General features: G+C 35.2%; 1 protein-coding gene across 11 annotated transcripts in view; it reads left to right on the top strand.

Annotated features, from left to right (window-relative positions):
* SENP7 (SUMO specific peptidase 7) overlaps nt 1–16,096 on the top strand; it is a 184,947-nt gene that overhangs the window by 90,015 nt on the left and 78,836 nt on the right. For 6 of the 11 annotated variants that reach the window (XM_044941267.2, XM_044941279.2, XM_044941273.2 and 3 more), the window contains 2 exons: nt 4,717–4,914; nt 14,062–14,256. The exons of 2 other annotated variants lie outside the window; for them this stretch is intronic. In XM_044941267.2, coding sequence (XP_044797202.2) covers nt 4,717–4,914; nt 14,062–14,256 — 393 coding nt within the window. The remainder of the gene's footprint in view (nt 1–4,716; nt 4,915–14,061; nt 14,257–16,096) is intronic. 3 more of the 11 variants (XM_044941293.2, XM_006050462.4, XM_006050463.4) reach the window with 2 other exon arrangements.

Below are 16,096 nucleotides of genomic sequence, written 5' to 3'. Positions count from 1 at the left end.
ATTTGATCATTTAGAATTTTAAGTTATACAGTTGTAAAACCTTATAAAAGAGTAATCCTGAATGTAAAAAATAGTTTCTTTTCACTAATTAATAGTTTTTGACTAGGTAAACATGTTTACTGTTCTTTACAGAATAAATTGGTTGATATTTCTCTACATAAATAGTGTTTGCTTAGCATAAAAAATAGAAATAAAGACAAATAGAAAGCAGGAAAAAACACAGCCAGCCACCCTTAAAATTTAAAGTAGAAGATTTTAAGAGACCAATAAGTAACATTCTATTAAGCGGTTTTATCATGGTATATACTTAACCATTCTGCTATTGCTGGGATTTTAAAGTTGCTTATATTTTTTTGCTGTTATAAATAATACTGTGATGAACATCTTCATGCATCATTTTTCCCCATACGTTTTGTATTTTTTTGGTACAGGATTCCAGGTGTGGAATTATTTTGTTAAGAATAACAAACATGCAAAATATTGTTAACATTTTCCCACATTTATGCTTTCTCAGTCTTTCATTCATATATTTAAGTGCATATCACTTATGCACATTCACATACACATTTTTTTTTCCAGAACTATTTGAGAATAAGTCACAGACATCAGGCACTTTACCTCTGAATACTTTAGCCTGTACTTCTTAAAAACAAGGAATTCTTTTACATGATAACCACAATACATCATGAAGAAAATTTATACTAATTTCTTTTTTAATATCACTTTTGGCTTTTAATTACAATAAAAATATTTAATTTATTTATTTGGCTATGTCAAGTCTTAGTTGTGGCACACCTGGTCTTCACTGCATCATGTGGGATCTTTGGTTATAGTGCACAGGCTCTCCAGTTGCCGCACACGGGCTCAGGAGTTGCTCTGTGCGGCCTTCAGTAGTTATGGCACACAGAAACCTGACTAGGGCGACATGTGGGCTTATTTGCTCCATGGCATGTGGGACCTTAGTTCTCTGACCAGGGATCCAACCCGCATCCCCTGCACTGCATGGTGGACTCTTAATCTCTGGACCACCAGAGAAATCCCTATAATAATTTCATATTATCATCTCATGTAAAATCTAGAATCAGAATTCTCTAAATGTCTCCAAGATGTCTTTTTTTTTTTTAATCTAGGATCAAATTGAGGTTCATGCATTATATTTTTTGCTTTTTATGTCTCGTTAGTCTCTTAATCTTAGAATAATCCCACCATCTCTTCACCCTCTTAAACCATGACACTGACTTTTTTGAAGAGCTCAGGCCAGTTGTCTAGTAGGATGTCTTATATACTAGATTTTAAAAATTTGTCTAGGTTTGGCCTTATGATTAGGTCCATGTTACATTTTTGGCAAGAATGCTTCATAGTTGATGTCGTTTGCTTATTGTGTCATATCAGAGGATACATAATATCTCCTTGTCCCACTGTTGGTAGCCTTATCTTTGATCACTTGGTTAAGGTGCTAGCTGCCAGATGTTTAGTTACAAAGATGCCTTTTTCCTTCATAATTAATAATTGTTTGTGAACCTCATTATCTGTTTGCATTGTGCTGACATCAAGGTGGCTGAGCACTAATGGGAAAAAAATGACAAAACAGAGTATGTTTGTGGCATTATAAATTCATAATTATTAATCTTACTGGATTTCTCAATCCCAAGATAATCCTACTGTGTTTTGCTAGTTGTCTTGTGTTCCCCCTCTACACAATGAAGATTTGAAGCCTTTTCTCTCCTCAACCCTGTATTCCTTTACCTTTCATATCACTCTGAAAAAATGATCTTGGTTTCTGGAAGAAGGCCATCATAAATCAGCACAGTGGAGCAGTTAAGAGTGCTGTCAACAGAGTTGAGAGTGTATGGCTCTGGATCCCACTCTCACTATTCAACCCATTTTACTGTGGGCCAAGTTAATTAATCATTCTGTCTTGGTCTTCTCAAGTTACAGAAAAATAGTTACCTTTGTACCTCATGGAGTTGTTGGTGTTCAGTTGCTCAGTCGTGTCTGACTCTTTGTGACCCCATGGACTGCACGCCAGGCTTCCCTGTCCTTCACCATCTCCTGGAGCTTGGTCAAACTCATGTCCATTGAGTTGGTGGTGCCATCCAACCATCTCATCCTCTGTCATCCCCTTCTCCTCCTGCCTTCAGTCTTTCCCAGCATCAGGGTCATTTCTAATGAGTTGGCTCTTTACATCAGGTGGCCAAAGTACTGGAGCTCAGGCCAAAGAACTGAGCTTCAGCATCAGTCTTTCCAATGAATATTCAGGATTGATTTCCTTTAGGATTGACTGGTTTGATCTCTTTGCAATCCAAGATACTGTCAAGAGTCTTCTCCAACACCACAATTCAAAAGCATTAATTCTTTGGCACTCAGACTTCTTTATGGTCCAACTCTCACATCCATACATGACTACTGGAAAAACCATAGCTTTGACCTCATGGATTAGTTGTGAGGATTAAATGAAGTAAAGCATTGTAAAGGGCTTAGCATAGTTTCTGGTATATGGTGCATGTTCAATAAATACTAGCTCTTTTTATGCCACTTCTTAAGAAACTTAATTATAATGTTAATTATTCTGTCTCCTGTATCATCAACCTCTCCTACTTTGTTGAACTCTTTCCCGTAAGCACTTAAACTTACACAAATATTTTCTATCTTAAGCTAAGTAACCAATAATTAACTCAGAAGACCTATCTTGAATCTTACATTTATCCTCAGTCTTTGTCCTATATCAGAGAAGGCAATGGCACCCCACTCCAGTACTCTTGCCTGGAAAATACCATGGACGGATGAGCCTGGTGGGCTGCAGTCCATGGGGTCGCAAAGAGTCGGACAGGACTGGGTGACTTCACTTTCACTTTTCACATTCATGCATTGGAGAAGGAAATGGCAGCCTACTCCAGTGTTCTTGCCTGGAGAATCCCAAGGACGGGGGAGCCTGGTAGGCTGCTGTCTATGGGGTTGCACAGAGTCGGACACGACTGAAGCGACTTAGCAGCAGCCGCAGCTTGTCCTGTATCCCCCTTTCATAGCTCTGTGTCAGCTGCCTACATTTGCTGTATCCATGTCCCTTTTCTTCTTTCCTGTTTCTGCTCCCACCATTCCATTAAATTATCCCTAAGTCACCATCACCTCTCTAAATTCATTATTTTTTCTCTTCATGTTTTCTTTATTCTTCACAAAAGATCAAAGTCATCTTTTAAAAAATACAGCTATGATATCATCATTCTTTTATTAAAACTAGGGGATTGGTACTGTTGTTGACATTAAAGTTTCAAATCCTCAATATAATCCACACAGTTCTGCCTAACTGCCCATCTTTATACAAATTTCCTCTTCATTCTTGAGCCAGGTAAGTCCTTTAATTTTCTTGAACAAACTTTCCTCATGTCTGAGCATTTACATTTTATCCTCCTTTTTGAACCACTCTTCATTTTCCACTTGTTTCCTTTGGATAGTTTCAACTTCAGTAAAAGTCATATTCTTAGTAAAACTTCCCTTATCTGGTTCAGCAGAAATGCAGCATCTGTACTTTTTGTTCATATTGTTCATTACAGTTGTAATTAAATAGCTAATTGGATAATTCTTCCTTGAAATGTAACCTCCACAAAGGCAGGAACTGTAATTGTTTTGTTTGTTGCCAGTTGTTTTGCTAGAAGGTATTTGGTAAGTATTTGTTGGATGAAGAATGAATTTTTATTCATTCATAGCAATGTCTCTCATCTTTTTATTGTTTAATGATAATCCTAAAATCTATAAGTGCTTTCTGTAGTGGCTCCTTGGAAGAAGAAGCAGCCTCCGCTTCTTCTACTAGATGATCTGAAGATACAGCCCCAAGGGGCGGGTGCAAACAAGTCATTTCTTTGACATCTGTTTTATCTTAAACATACACAAACACTGCTTTCTGTTTCTTAATATTCTTACTTTTATTAAACAAAAAGGGTCTAAAACTGATAATAGGGAGTAGAATAGACACTCTTCTAATTAAACATTTTCAGTTCTTCCCACAATTCCTCATTTGACATTGTTTTACATCAACTTGGTAGCCTGTTCACAGTACTGTGTTTCATGGTTCAAGAACTGAACACAGTTCTCCAAGTATTATTGGTACAAAGATATGTTAAATGAGTAATGGGCAAAATGTAATGAGGCAAAAAGCTGACAGTGCTTGGATTTATCAGTTTTACTTTTGAAATTGGTATACATACAGTGTTTTAAGTTGACCTATTTTTAGAAATAAGGTAAATCTAAATGTATCTTAAGACTATATAGAGTTAAGACTGTAGATGATGTACTGTTATCTTTAGGTTTAATTATGTTTTCCAAATCAACAAATACTAAACTAAGAACACATTTGTAATGCAGGAAGTGGTTGCCTTTGTGAGGTGATGTGCAAATGAATATTGTTCCACTGATAGTGTGGGTAAGCACAGATTAGTTACCAGGAATCCCAACAGCTGTGCATGTGTGTGACCACAGTTGTAGTATTTCAGACAGAATTCTGAAGACAATCCCACTTTAAGTGAACTGTGCTTTAGTTTTTCATGTATATTTGAGAATGGTTAGGCAGATTTTTTTAGTTATGGTATTTACTACTCTGGTTAATTGCTTGAAGAACTGAATTAGAATTCCTGAAGGTTTTCATTTGTTATAATTTGTGATGAATACATGTATTATATAATATTTAGTACTGTATGTATTAATTATTTATGTGTGTAACAGGCAACTCAAAGTTATGTTGACGAATGTCCTATGGACGGATTTAGGACGAAAATTCAGAAAGACCCTACCTAGAAACGATGCTAATTTATGTGATGCCAACAAGGTGCAATCTGACTCATTGCCTTCGACATCTGTTGACAGCCTAGAGACATGTCAAAAATTAGAACCTCTTCACCAAAGCCTTAATTTATCTGAAAGGTATGTTGTTCAGTATTGATTTTGTTCAGCTTACTGCACTGGAAGTACTTTAAATCCAATGATCTTAAAAATAAGATTGTTGGAAATGATCTTTAAGAAAATCGGCATATACACGTGTGACTCCCTCAAATCTTAAAGCTGACAATCTTAATTTAAAAAGTTAATGACTCTACATTTTGTTAAATCAATTGGGTTAGAATTATTTTTAAAAACAAATAATATTCTTAGTACATTTAACTTAATAATTTGATTCACATATACATATTTTTAGAGATTCACATATATAAAATGAAGAACTAGATATAGACAGGTAGAGAAGGACCTAGATTTTGTTAGGTAAGGGCCTAAATATTATCTCAAAGGTATGTTAAAGATGAAAAGAAAAAAAAAATATGCCTGTCTATCTATGGATCTTTTAAATTTTCTGCTTCTTTAACATTTGTTGGTGTTCAGTTGCTTAGTTGCATCTGACTCTTTGTGACTCCCTGGACTGCAGCATGCCAAGCATCTTTAACATAACTTTCAAATATTATTTAGTCTAGGTCCTTACCACTTTTTACTTTGTGAGCTTTCTTGTATTTTACATGCATTTAAAAAACAGGAGATGATTTTGAATTATTTTTAATTCATAAATATGCAGTTTAATTTTGAAAGCTAACAAGACCTGTTTTGTTCTATATTTTTTTTAAAAAAATTGTATGTGAAGTTTGGGACTAAAAATTAGAAATTAGCTCTGAGAATTTGTGACCTATAACATAATGTTTTTAATGTATTTCCATTTACAGTTTTAACCCTTAAGTGAATTATTTTTTTAGGGGAAGTATTTAGTTTCAATTAGAATAGCCTGCCATTAGCTAGATGGTGCTTTGATTATTTGGTCTGTAACCTTAATGGCAATTTTTTTTAGCAATATTTTTAATATTTATTTTTTATCCATTTATTTGGCTGTACTGGGTCTTAGTTATGGCATGTGGGATCTAGTTCCCTGATCAAGAATTTAATCAGGCCCCTTGCACTGGGAGCGCAGTCTTAGCCACTGGAACACCAAGGAAGTCCCTGGATAACAATTTATAAGTGCTTTAAGCCAAGATCCAGCTGAAACTTGGTGACTTTCATCACAATTACTTTAAAAACTAAAGTAGAACTCTGTCACAACATTTGAACATAGTGTTGTGTGGTACTTTTTTTTTTTTAAAGGACACTTCTTTTAAAAAATGCAAAAACATAAAAAGCTATATAACAAGAATTCCCGTACTATATCATACCTGATGTAAATTAAATTTTCTAAAGCACCCAAAATCTTAGACACTTAGCTTTAGTAATTTATGAAGAAGCAATTTACTCTCATTGTCCTGAAGTACAGCGGTTTTCTTCCTTACTACAGGTGAGCTATTCCTTTACTGTGCTGATAGATCTAAATAAAGGGGGCTACTTAAAGGGATGGCCCTTCCAATCCCTTTGGTTCTTTTGAGAAGAAGCTCCACCTCTCCTCCAGATGACATCCATCCCCTCATCCCATGTCTGATCTTTTTGAATTAGAACAGTGTGATGAGAACAGTGTAATGTTTCATCCCCCAGAATAGTTTTTCTTACCAGAAATTGTTAGCAGCTAGATTATGTGTTCAGGAAACTTAAATATAATGTGAAATAGAGTCCCAATAAGATTCTAATCCATTTTTTTACTGTGTATGTGTGTTTCTGTTCCCTTACTCAGATGAGCTGCCAGTTAGTCCAGACCTTCCCCTCAGCTCCAGGTGTCTTAGGTTTAGCTTGTTTCAAAGTGAGTGAATCATCTTTGTTTTCAGACTTGTTCCTTTTTTCCTATCTTCTCCCTGTCTGAATATATGACTCCTTTTCACACTTAGTTCTTTGCATTAGAACTTAGAAATTGTCCTGGCTCCTGTTTTTCCCTTACTCTTTGTATCTAATCATTTATCAAGTCTAGTTATTTTTGCCTCCTAAATCTGTCTTCAAATGATCTTTTCTTCCTCTTTCTCACCACTGCCCCAGTTCAAACCCTGATAACTTTGTGCCTTTATTACTCTGATTGTAATTTTATTGGGCTTCCTGTGCATAGTCTTTTTTTTCGTCTTCATTATTTCACCGTATTGTTGCTGAAGTATGAAGATGTTATGTGTCACTCTGCTATTTAACATCTTTCTGTGGCACCAGATAATCTTTAGGTTAAAGTTCAAACTCTTTACCTTGGCATTACAACATCCATAATGATTGCACCTTGATTGTCTCTAGCCTTGTGTCTGTCTACTCTTCCACATTGAGTACTGTGCTTTAGAATTAAGGAACTGCTGGTAGCTCACTGAATGTAAAATGTTGTTTTATACCTCTGAGCTTTTTGTTCTCTTATCTTAGGAAAAATTTCCTTTTCCCATTTATTGACTGATATTGGTCTTTAACACTGAACTCATTTCCATCTTCTTGGGAAGCCTTCTTGAATTCCAGCTGCCACATTTGCCTTTGATCCCTTTGGGAAAGCTGCCTTTTCCGTATCATAGCACCCATAACATTTAATGTGATTTCTCTGCCTCCCTTACTATAAGCTTCATAAGGGTAGAGACTACGTTTTATTATTTTTTCCTTGCACAGTACTGGGCACGTACTGAATTCTCAATAAACGTTTGCTGAGATTACTTAAGCAGTTCCAGTCTCTTTGATTGAAATGTCTTTTCCTCCACCCAAACCAATGATCTGCTCTGTAATTTTGGTCTCAGACAGGAAAAGAGGTATTATAAGCTTCAAATAAGAAAATTGGAGAGCTGTTTAGGGTATAGGTTTGGATAGATGTTTTCTGTGTGGAACTTGCTATCTAGAATAGGAAACTTAGACTTTCTTCAGACTTTGCTTAACTTTGACCTGATACTGTTTGTCTTATTTTCATTTTACTTGGCTAAGATGTCATTATTTCAGAAAGATGAAAGGAAGAAAAACTTAAGTTTGGTTCTTAATTTTAGCTTAAAATTTAACTACTGAGTAAACCAAAATTACTAATTCATTCCCAGCAATGGCTTCTTCTTTTTTTTTTTTTTTTTTACTTTTTAAAAGTCTTGTCTACTTATTTTTAAGTAATTTTAAAATTTTATATTGGCATATAGTTGATTTACAACGTTGTAATAGTTTCAGGTGTACAGAAAAGCACATTCTGGGATCTAAAGGTAGTGATCTAAGTATGTTGCCCTTTAATGAAGACAGTTTAGCCTTTTAATTTCTGGATAAAGTTAAGAAGAAAAACAGAAAATATGTGATCCCAATCAGTCTTATTAAATAATGAAGGAACGAATCAAGAGTTTTAGAAATGTCAAGCTAGCAGTATGTGGGATACACACATATCTTTAAAATAAATAAACCATATTTTAGTTTAGGTTTTATCTCCATATGTGGGTCATATCTGTTTTCCTGGGAGAATATTTCCAGATCTTTATAAGCCTTGGTCAGTAGGCAAGAAAGAACCTAGTGGGAGATACGTGCAAAACTTTTGAGAAGGTAAACCGTCTTTATCTTGTCTTCATTGATTAACACCAGAGATTATTAGAGAAATACTGGGACAGTGTACAATATTCTGTTAAAAAAAGTTAACTCCTGGTTCTTGGGATTTCCCTAAATGGTGTAATTATATTTATCCGTGTTTTTCTTAAGTTTATATATGTTTGGAGTTTTAAAAAATTACATATTCCAGATATTGTGATGGTATGACTTTTTGGACACCCTGGTATTCCTGTAACCTTAAGACTTATTTAAGCCAGCAATGGTTTAGTTGAGTGATACTTTATTCACTTACAATATTGCTTAGTAAAAGAAAAGGGTAAATTTAGAAAATTTGTATATTATTTTAAGAAGGTAATTGAAAAATTAAAAAAAAATTTATGTAGCTTAAACTGATTTAGAAAGTAATATTTTGAATGATACCATCTGGGATAAGAATAGATTTATAGAAACCCTATTAAATGCCACAGCACAATTTTAGCAAAATGTTCATCTAAATTGCAGCAAAATAAAAACTAAACTAGTATTGTTATTTTTTTACTTGTTATTTATAGCTTTAACGCCAGATGCAATTATGTTATCTATCAACAAGGGTTCCATTTCTTTAAAAATTTGCTCTTAACATCAAGGATATCTTAATAGCTCCTATCAGATTTTCAAAGTTTTCTCCCTTTTTTTATTTCAGTCTTATATTTACCTTGCTATTTATCTGTGGGGTGGAACTCACAATTTGTAATTGAAACAGTTAAGGACCAGAATGTGTATAGAGACACGTTCAAGAAATGATATTATTTCTCAGACCAGTATACTTTCTGCTTCATTTCACTGTTACAAAATTTGGTTCTTTGGTTTAGCGTATTATGTTTTGAAATGTGCTTCCAACATGGCTTTCCTGGTGGCTCGAATGGTAAAGAATCTGCCTGCAATGTAGGAGACCTAAGTTCAATCCCTGGGTCAGGACAGTCACCTGGAGAAGGGAATGACTACCCACTCCAGTATTCTTGCCTGGAGAATTTCATGGACCGAGGAGCCTGGCAGGCTACTGTCCATAGGGTTACAAAGAGTCGGACACAACTGAGTGACTTAAAACTTTCACTTTCGTAATATTAGTAAGTAAAATTAAATCTGTTTTACTTACTGATACTGTTTGCATAATTGAGAAAAAAATTGGACGGACTGTGTGAAATGGCAACTTTCAGTCCTTCCTGCTGTGTTGAGATAGTATAAGAGATGAAGTATATACTTGTACATATTTCTTGTTAACATTCAGAATCTTTTGTACTGCTGGCTAGTCCTACAATTTCCAAGGTAGTGCTAATTTATAAATTGTATACCAAAAGGCATTTTAGATATTATGAACTTAGTTATCACTTTATACATTTGTATTCCGTAAGGTTGTCACACAAAACTCTGTTTCTTCAAGGTGCCCAAATTACATTAAGTTGTAAATAAAGAAAGATGTTTGGGCTATGGTATGTGTTATGAAGAGCTAGGAGTACTATAGATATTGCTAACTATTTAATTATATGCTTTTCTAAGAAGATGTTTTCATTAAGATCGCAGAGCAGAGCATGATAAATTATGACAATTAAATGCTAATTGAAAAGATAATTTATAAGTTTGGGGAAGACTTCAATAATAGGCAGATTAAAGTGAGCTTCCATTTATTATAAATTGACTATGTGCCAGGACTTGTGCTAATTGCTTTATATCTTTTATTTCATTTAATCTTAATCATTTTTAAGGTAGATATTACCATTCTCCACATCTTAGAGATGAAATCAGTGATAATAGGCATAAATTATAAGTACCCAACCTAAGGTTATATAATTACTAGTTGAAGTTGAAACACTTCAACCTGTGTTTGACTCCAGAGTCCTTGCTTTTAACTAACTCTGTGCCCATACTGCTTTTCATTTTTCTGACCTTTAATTTTTTTTCATAAGTAAAGTAGGGATTGGACTTTATTACATATTTTACATGATATTGAATTCATTAACCTTTAAATATTCTTATTTTTAATTTTTTTCTTGTGGCATTTGTTCACAGTAGTAGAATGCTTTCTTTTTTTTTTAAATGGCCAGAGTGTTTTATTTATTTATTTTTTAAAATTTAAATTTATTTATTTTAATTCGAGGCTAATTACTTTACAGTATTGTATTGGTTTTGCCATACATCAACATGAATCCACCATGGGTGCACATGTGTTCCCCATCCTGAACGCCCCTCCCTCCCCATACCATCCCTCTGGATCATCCCAGTGCACCAGCCCCGAGCATCCTGTATCATGCATCAAACCTAGACTGGTGATTCGTTTCATATATGATATTATACATGTTTCAATGCCATTCTCCCAAATCATCCCACTCTCTCCCTCTCCCACAGAGTCCAAAAGACTGTTCTATACATCTGTGTCTCTTTTGCTATCTCACATACAGGGTTATCGTTACCATCTTTCTAAATTCCATATATGCGTTAGTATGCTGTACTGGTGTTTTTCTTTCTGGCTTACTTGCCATGGTAGACATACTAAGTTAGCTCCTTGAGCCTTCTGGTGGCTTCAGAGGCCCTTTAGGGCTTTTGTACTTTAGAGCTGTGGCTTCTATTGTAGATTTGTGTATAATCTTTTCAAATGGGTTTTGGGGGAATTTTCAAATTTTTCTCTTCTTGGAAAGAGTTTTAAACTATTTGTTTAGCTTAAAAATTCTCATTTACCTTCTAAGGTTCTTTTTTCATAGCTCTGGTTTTTCTTTCTTCAACAATCTAGCAGCAAAACAAACCGTAATAGAATAGAATGATCATTTGTTATTCAAAAGAGAATTCTAATCTTTATAATTATTCTTTTCCTTGCTGATATTTGTACATTTTTTTGTTTGCTTATTTTTGATGATTATTCTCTTCAGTACTTTGTAGAGAACTACCCTTCTATGGACTTTTTCTCTCCTATTTGGAGCTAATTCTTTAGGAACTCAACATTTAAAAACGTACTTAAACATACTATAGTCAGGCATTTAAACAAGTGAATTATAGCTGATTTTTTTCTTGGGAGGATATTTCTTCTTCTATCCTCAACATTTTAAATACTACAGTTCTTGAATTATTTCGTTATGAACTACATTTTAGAATTCAGTAATGATAGGGGAACATGAAGAGTATATCATCAATTCTTAAAATGAGCTATCAACTAGTGTATCAAATTCTCTCATCTCTTAAAAGTAAGTAAAATTTAAGGGGATGACAGAGAATGAGATGGTTGGATAGCATAACTGACTTGATGGACATGAGTTTGAGTAAGCTCCAGGAGTTGCCTGGCATTCTGCATTCCATGGGGTCACAAAGAGTTGGACACGACTGAGCGACTGAACTGACTGATTTGAGAAAAATAGTTCTTACTTGAATAAAATTCTCTCTTCTAATAATCCTACATTCTCCCTAAAGATTGAGAACTGCAGTTGAGTTTTCTTTATTCATTTACCTGCAATTCCTAGTGTGAGGTCAGAAGAAATATTGAGACTCCTTACTGGTCTTTTGTTGTCTTCATTCCTACTTCAAATCCAGGATTTTAAGGAGGGTTCTGTCAGGCATCAAATATACAAAGTAGACAGTAATAAATAGGAATCTTAGAGGCTTAAATCATGAGAGGAGAAAGACAAATATCTTTGTTCTTCATTCTCCACAATTCATGATTGTGCTAAATGGCTTACTTTATTTCCTTTCTTCCTTCACTTAAATTCTTGAGTTCAGAGAGTTGTATTTACCATAGCCTTGTTTAAGATCATATACTGCTTAATCAACCCAGTACTTTTTTGTGGAGGTTGTGTTGAAAATGGATATATTTAAGGATTCCTAAAGTATCTACCGGAGAAGGCAATGGCACCCCACTCCAGTACTCTTGCCTGGAAAATCCCATGGACGGAAGAGCCTGGTAGGCTGCAGTCCATGGGGTCGCTGAGGGTCGGACACGACTGAGCGACTTCACTTTCACTTTCATGCATTGGAGAAGGAAATGGCAACCCACTCCAGTGTTCTTGCCTGGAGAATCCCAGGGACGGGGGAGCCTCATGGGCTGCCGTCTCTGGGGTCGCACAGAGTCGGACACGACTGAAGCGACTTAGCAGCAGCAGCAGCAAAGTATCTACAGATAAACTCAGTTATCTGGATGTTGTGGCAAGTTAGTATTGAAAATGCAGTGTAATGGAATAAAATTTAAAAAACCCAAAAGCCCAGGTTCTTCTAGGAGCTAGAGTTGCTTATACTTGGGCAACCATTTACCTTTTATGAGCTTTGAGTTCTTGGTGTTTAAAATAAAGGGGAGACTGAATTATTTTACACTTCTCCTAGGATCTGAAATTCTGCATTGTCTGGAACATAGTGAAAAGAACACAGTGCTTCTATTCTATAGTGAAAATTGAAGGGTACCTGTCTTGCCTGGAAAATCCCACGGACGGAGGAGCCTGGTAGGCTATAGTCCATGGGGTTGCTAAGAGTCGGACATGACTGAGTGACTTCCCTTTCACTTTTCACTTTCATGCATTGGAGAAGGAAATGGCAACCCACTCCAGTGTTCTTGCCTGGAGAATCCCATGGATGGAGGAGCCTGGTAGGCTGCAGTCCATGGGGTCGCTAAGAGTCGGACACGACTGAGCGACTTCCCTTCCCTTCCTTCTGAGTAGTATAGCAAATGTAGCAAAGTACAGGGAAGCTCACATTGTTTACTTAAACAAAAGTACTTTGGTCCTTTCTAGGTGTTATCTGTTATTTCTCACAAAATGTCAGTGAAGTGCTGCAAGTGACAGTCGGGGGGACATCTCATAAACAGGAGATAGGAAAACTTAAAGAAAATGCTAATACAGATTTTAAAAATCACAATAATTTGATCTAGGCCTGTCAGTTCAGGGTCAGGTATTTGCCTTAAAGACGTCATTGTAGTATGGCAACGAGTATCAGTTGTTCATAATAACAGCTGGCTAAACGGAAGGTTAGGCCATCTTCTTCTGTTTAAGAAGATACCAGGCTTGCATTACTAGTTTTTATATGAATCCCACCAATTTAAAAATTACGCTTTACTTTTCTAAACATTAATTTTGTTGACCCTTTTTCCTGATGCTATTATGTAAAGCATATTTATTACCATCAATATATGTGCTGTTTTTCTTAAGGAATCTGTCATTACTACAGATGCAGTCTGAATGATGTCTTTCTTGTTGGATTTAGCATTTATCATTTGCCAATTATGAATATGTTGTTATTTACCAAAGACCTTTCTGTTGAAAGAGAATAAAGATTTTTTTGAATTGGTTTGTAGTCTCTGTATTTTTAATAACTACTGGAAAAGAAAAACCTTTTTTTTTTTTTTTTTTTTTGAGAAAAATTGGTTAAAATTTTAAGCAGTTCCAATAGCATCCACTAGTATACTTAAAGCCATATAGTGGCAGGCCAATCTATGCCAGTTTATAAGATGTAAGTACTTCCAGAAACAAAAAAAGAGTGTTCATCCAAAATATTGAGTATTTATGGGTTGATTTCCAGGATGGTATAATTCTAATAGCTTACTTATACTAAGTTGAAAATGTTTGAAACTTCAACTTCTTAGAATTTTTTTTACTGCAAATTTCAGTATAGTACAGTGTTTGTTATTTTATATGACAGGATACCCAGAGTTATATTGACGAATGTCCTGGGAACGAAGTTAGGAAGAAAATACATAAAGACCTCATCTGTAACTGAGGCCAATTTGGGTGATTCAGACAACTTGCAATCAGAGCAGCTTTCTTCATCATCTGATGGCAGCCTAGAATCTTGTCAAAATCTAAATCCTCACAAGAACTTCTTTTTATCTGAAAGGTATGTTTAGTGATAACTCTACTCAAAATAAAATAAATTGTGCACTTACTCTCATGAGCCTTCTTCTGTTCTCCCCTGACAAATGTGTTACTGCTAAATAACTAGTGTTAACTTTTCTCCCCTGGTGACTGGAGTTGCTATGGGAACCAGCAGCCCATAGTTAAGAGTCAGTTTCAGAAAGTACTGATCATTCTACTTGTGTTTGGGAAAATGGATTGTAGGCTTGTAATGAAAATTTAGTTACCTACTGCATCTTTTTTGGTGTAATTGAAATTCATTCCCCTGACATATGTCTGTTCCTCATCTTTCTTTGTCCTATCCACACATCTGTTTCTCCATTGATCCATCCATCCCTTGTTTTCTTTTTTATTGTTTTTATACTCAGATTCTAGAACTCTGCCTAGTCACTAAGCATCTGCTGAATGAGTGATTGTATGCATTCCTCACCAAAAAAAATGATATGAGGTAGCTGAATTGGTACATAGCTTAACTGTATTAATAAGAATTATGGAAATCAGCAGTGACAGGTGGCACTGGTGGTAAAGAACCCACCTGCCAGTGCAGGAGATGCCTGAGACAAGGGTTCAGTCCCTGGGTTGGGAAGATCCTTTGGAGGAGGGCATGGCAATCACTCCAGTATTCTCGCCTAGAGAATCCGATGGACAGAGGAGCCTGGTGGGCTACAGTCCATACAGTCACAAAGAGTTGGACATGACTGAACGCCTTTGTAGCAAAGTACTAGGAGAGGCTCATATGGTGGTTGTAAATAAGAAAAAAAAAAATTGTGGTTAAAAAGCTTGGGGATGTCAGTTAGTACATAATACTAGATCTTTTAACTTTCATTTACCGTGAAACTCTATTTTATTTTCTGCTTTCTAACAGTACAATAAATAGTTGTGATCTGAGTGAATAATTGTTGATCCAGTCTTAATTGCCTTTCTACTCCTAATCATCCAAAGGTAACTTCTGGTTTGTATTTCTCTTTTAAGGCTAATTACATTAAAGAGTATTCATAGTTACCTTTTAAAGTAGCTATAATAAATTTCTTACTTTATAACATTCTGTTTTTATAAATTCTGTTTATTTCTTATTAACATAAATTTTATGAATTTTTCTTCTTTTGGAGAATATTTTCTGTTTCACTTAGATTCTACTTAGTGAATTCTCAGTGACAATGTTAACTTTATCCTTTTTCTGAATTTGCTGAAAATAAAAAAGTGTTTCAGTGGCATTATCCAGTTACTAATAAATTTAATATATAATCAGAGGTAGTAGAAATGTATTTTATCATTTTGCACTAGAAGTGTTTATATCTTCATCCTGTACTAGACAGTGAGCTCCTTAAGGAGAGATACTGGTAGCTTACAGTGAATGATATCAGATTCATGAATTCATGATCTCTGAAGAAGATTTAGTTTTGCGATCAGGGACCAGGCTTGATCACTTAGAGCTTTTGTGTGGCAGAAGATTTATTACAGTGAAAAAGGACAGAGAAAGCTTCTTATGTAGACATCGGAAGGGGGACAGAGAGTGCCCCATCACTAGTCTTAGCAAGGGAGCTGTATACTTTTTGAGCTGGTTATTAACAGTAAATCAAAAAAATGTCTCAAGGTTGTAAAGGTCTTACTAGACCCACTCCCACAAGATAACAAGATTAGTCGTAAGGTTTTGTTAAGGAGAAACATGTTCTTAAGCAAGGTACATTTTTGTTATATTATCATTAGTACAGAACTTAAGGAAGATCATACCCTTGAGTAGGATGAGTTGTTTTGTTATGTAATCATCAGCTCTGGGTTTAAAGCTAGTCTTAAAGATTGCTGCCTTAACAACTCAGAGTTTA

This window comes from Bubalus bubalis, chromosome 1 (assembly GCF_019923935.1).
Source record: "Bubalus bubalis isolate 160015118507 breed Murrah chromosome 1, NDDB_SH_1, whole genome shotgun sequence".
In the NCBI taxonomy this organism is placed as follows: domain Eukaryota; kingdom Metazoa; phylum Chordata; class Mammalia; order Artiodactyla; family Bovidae; genus Bubalus; species Bubalus bubalis.
This window is presented reverse-complemented; position numbering and strand designations above follow the sequence as displayed.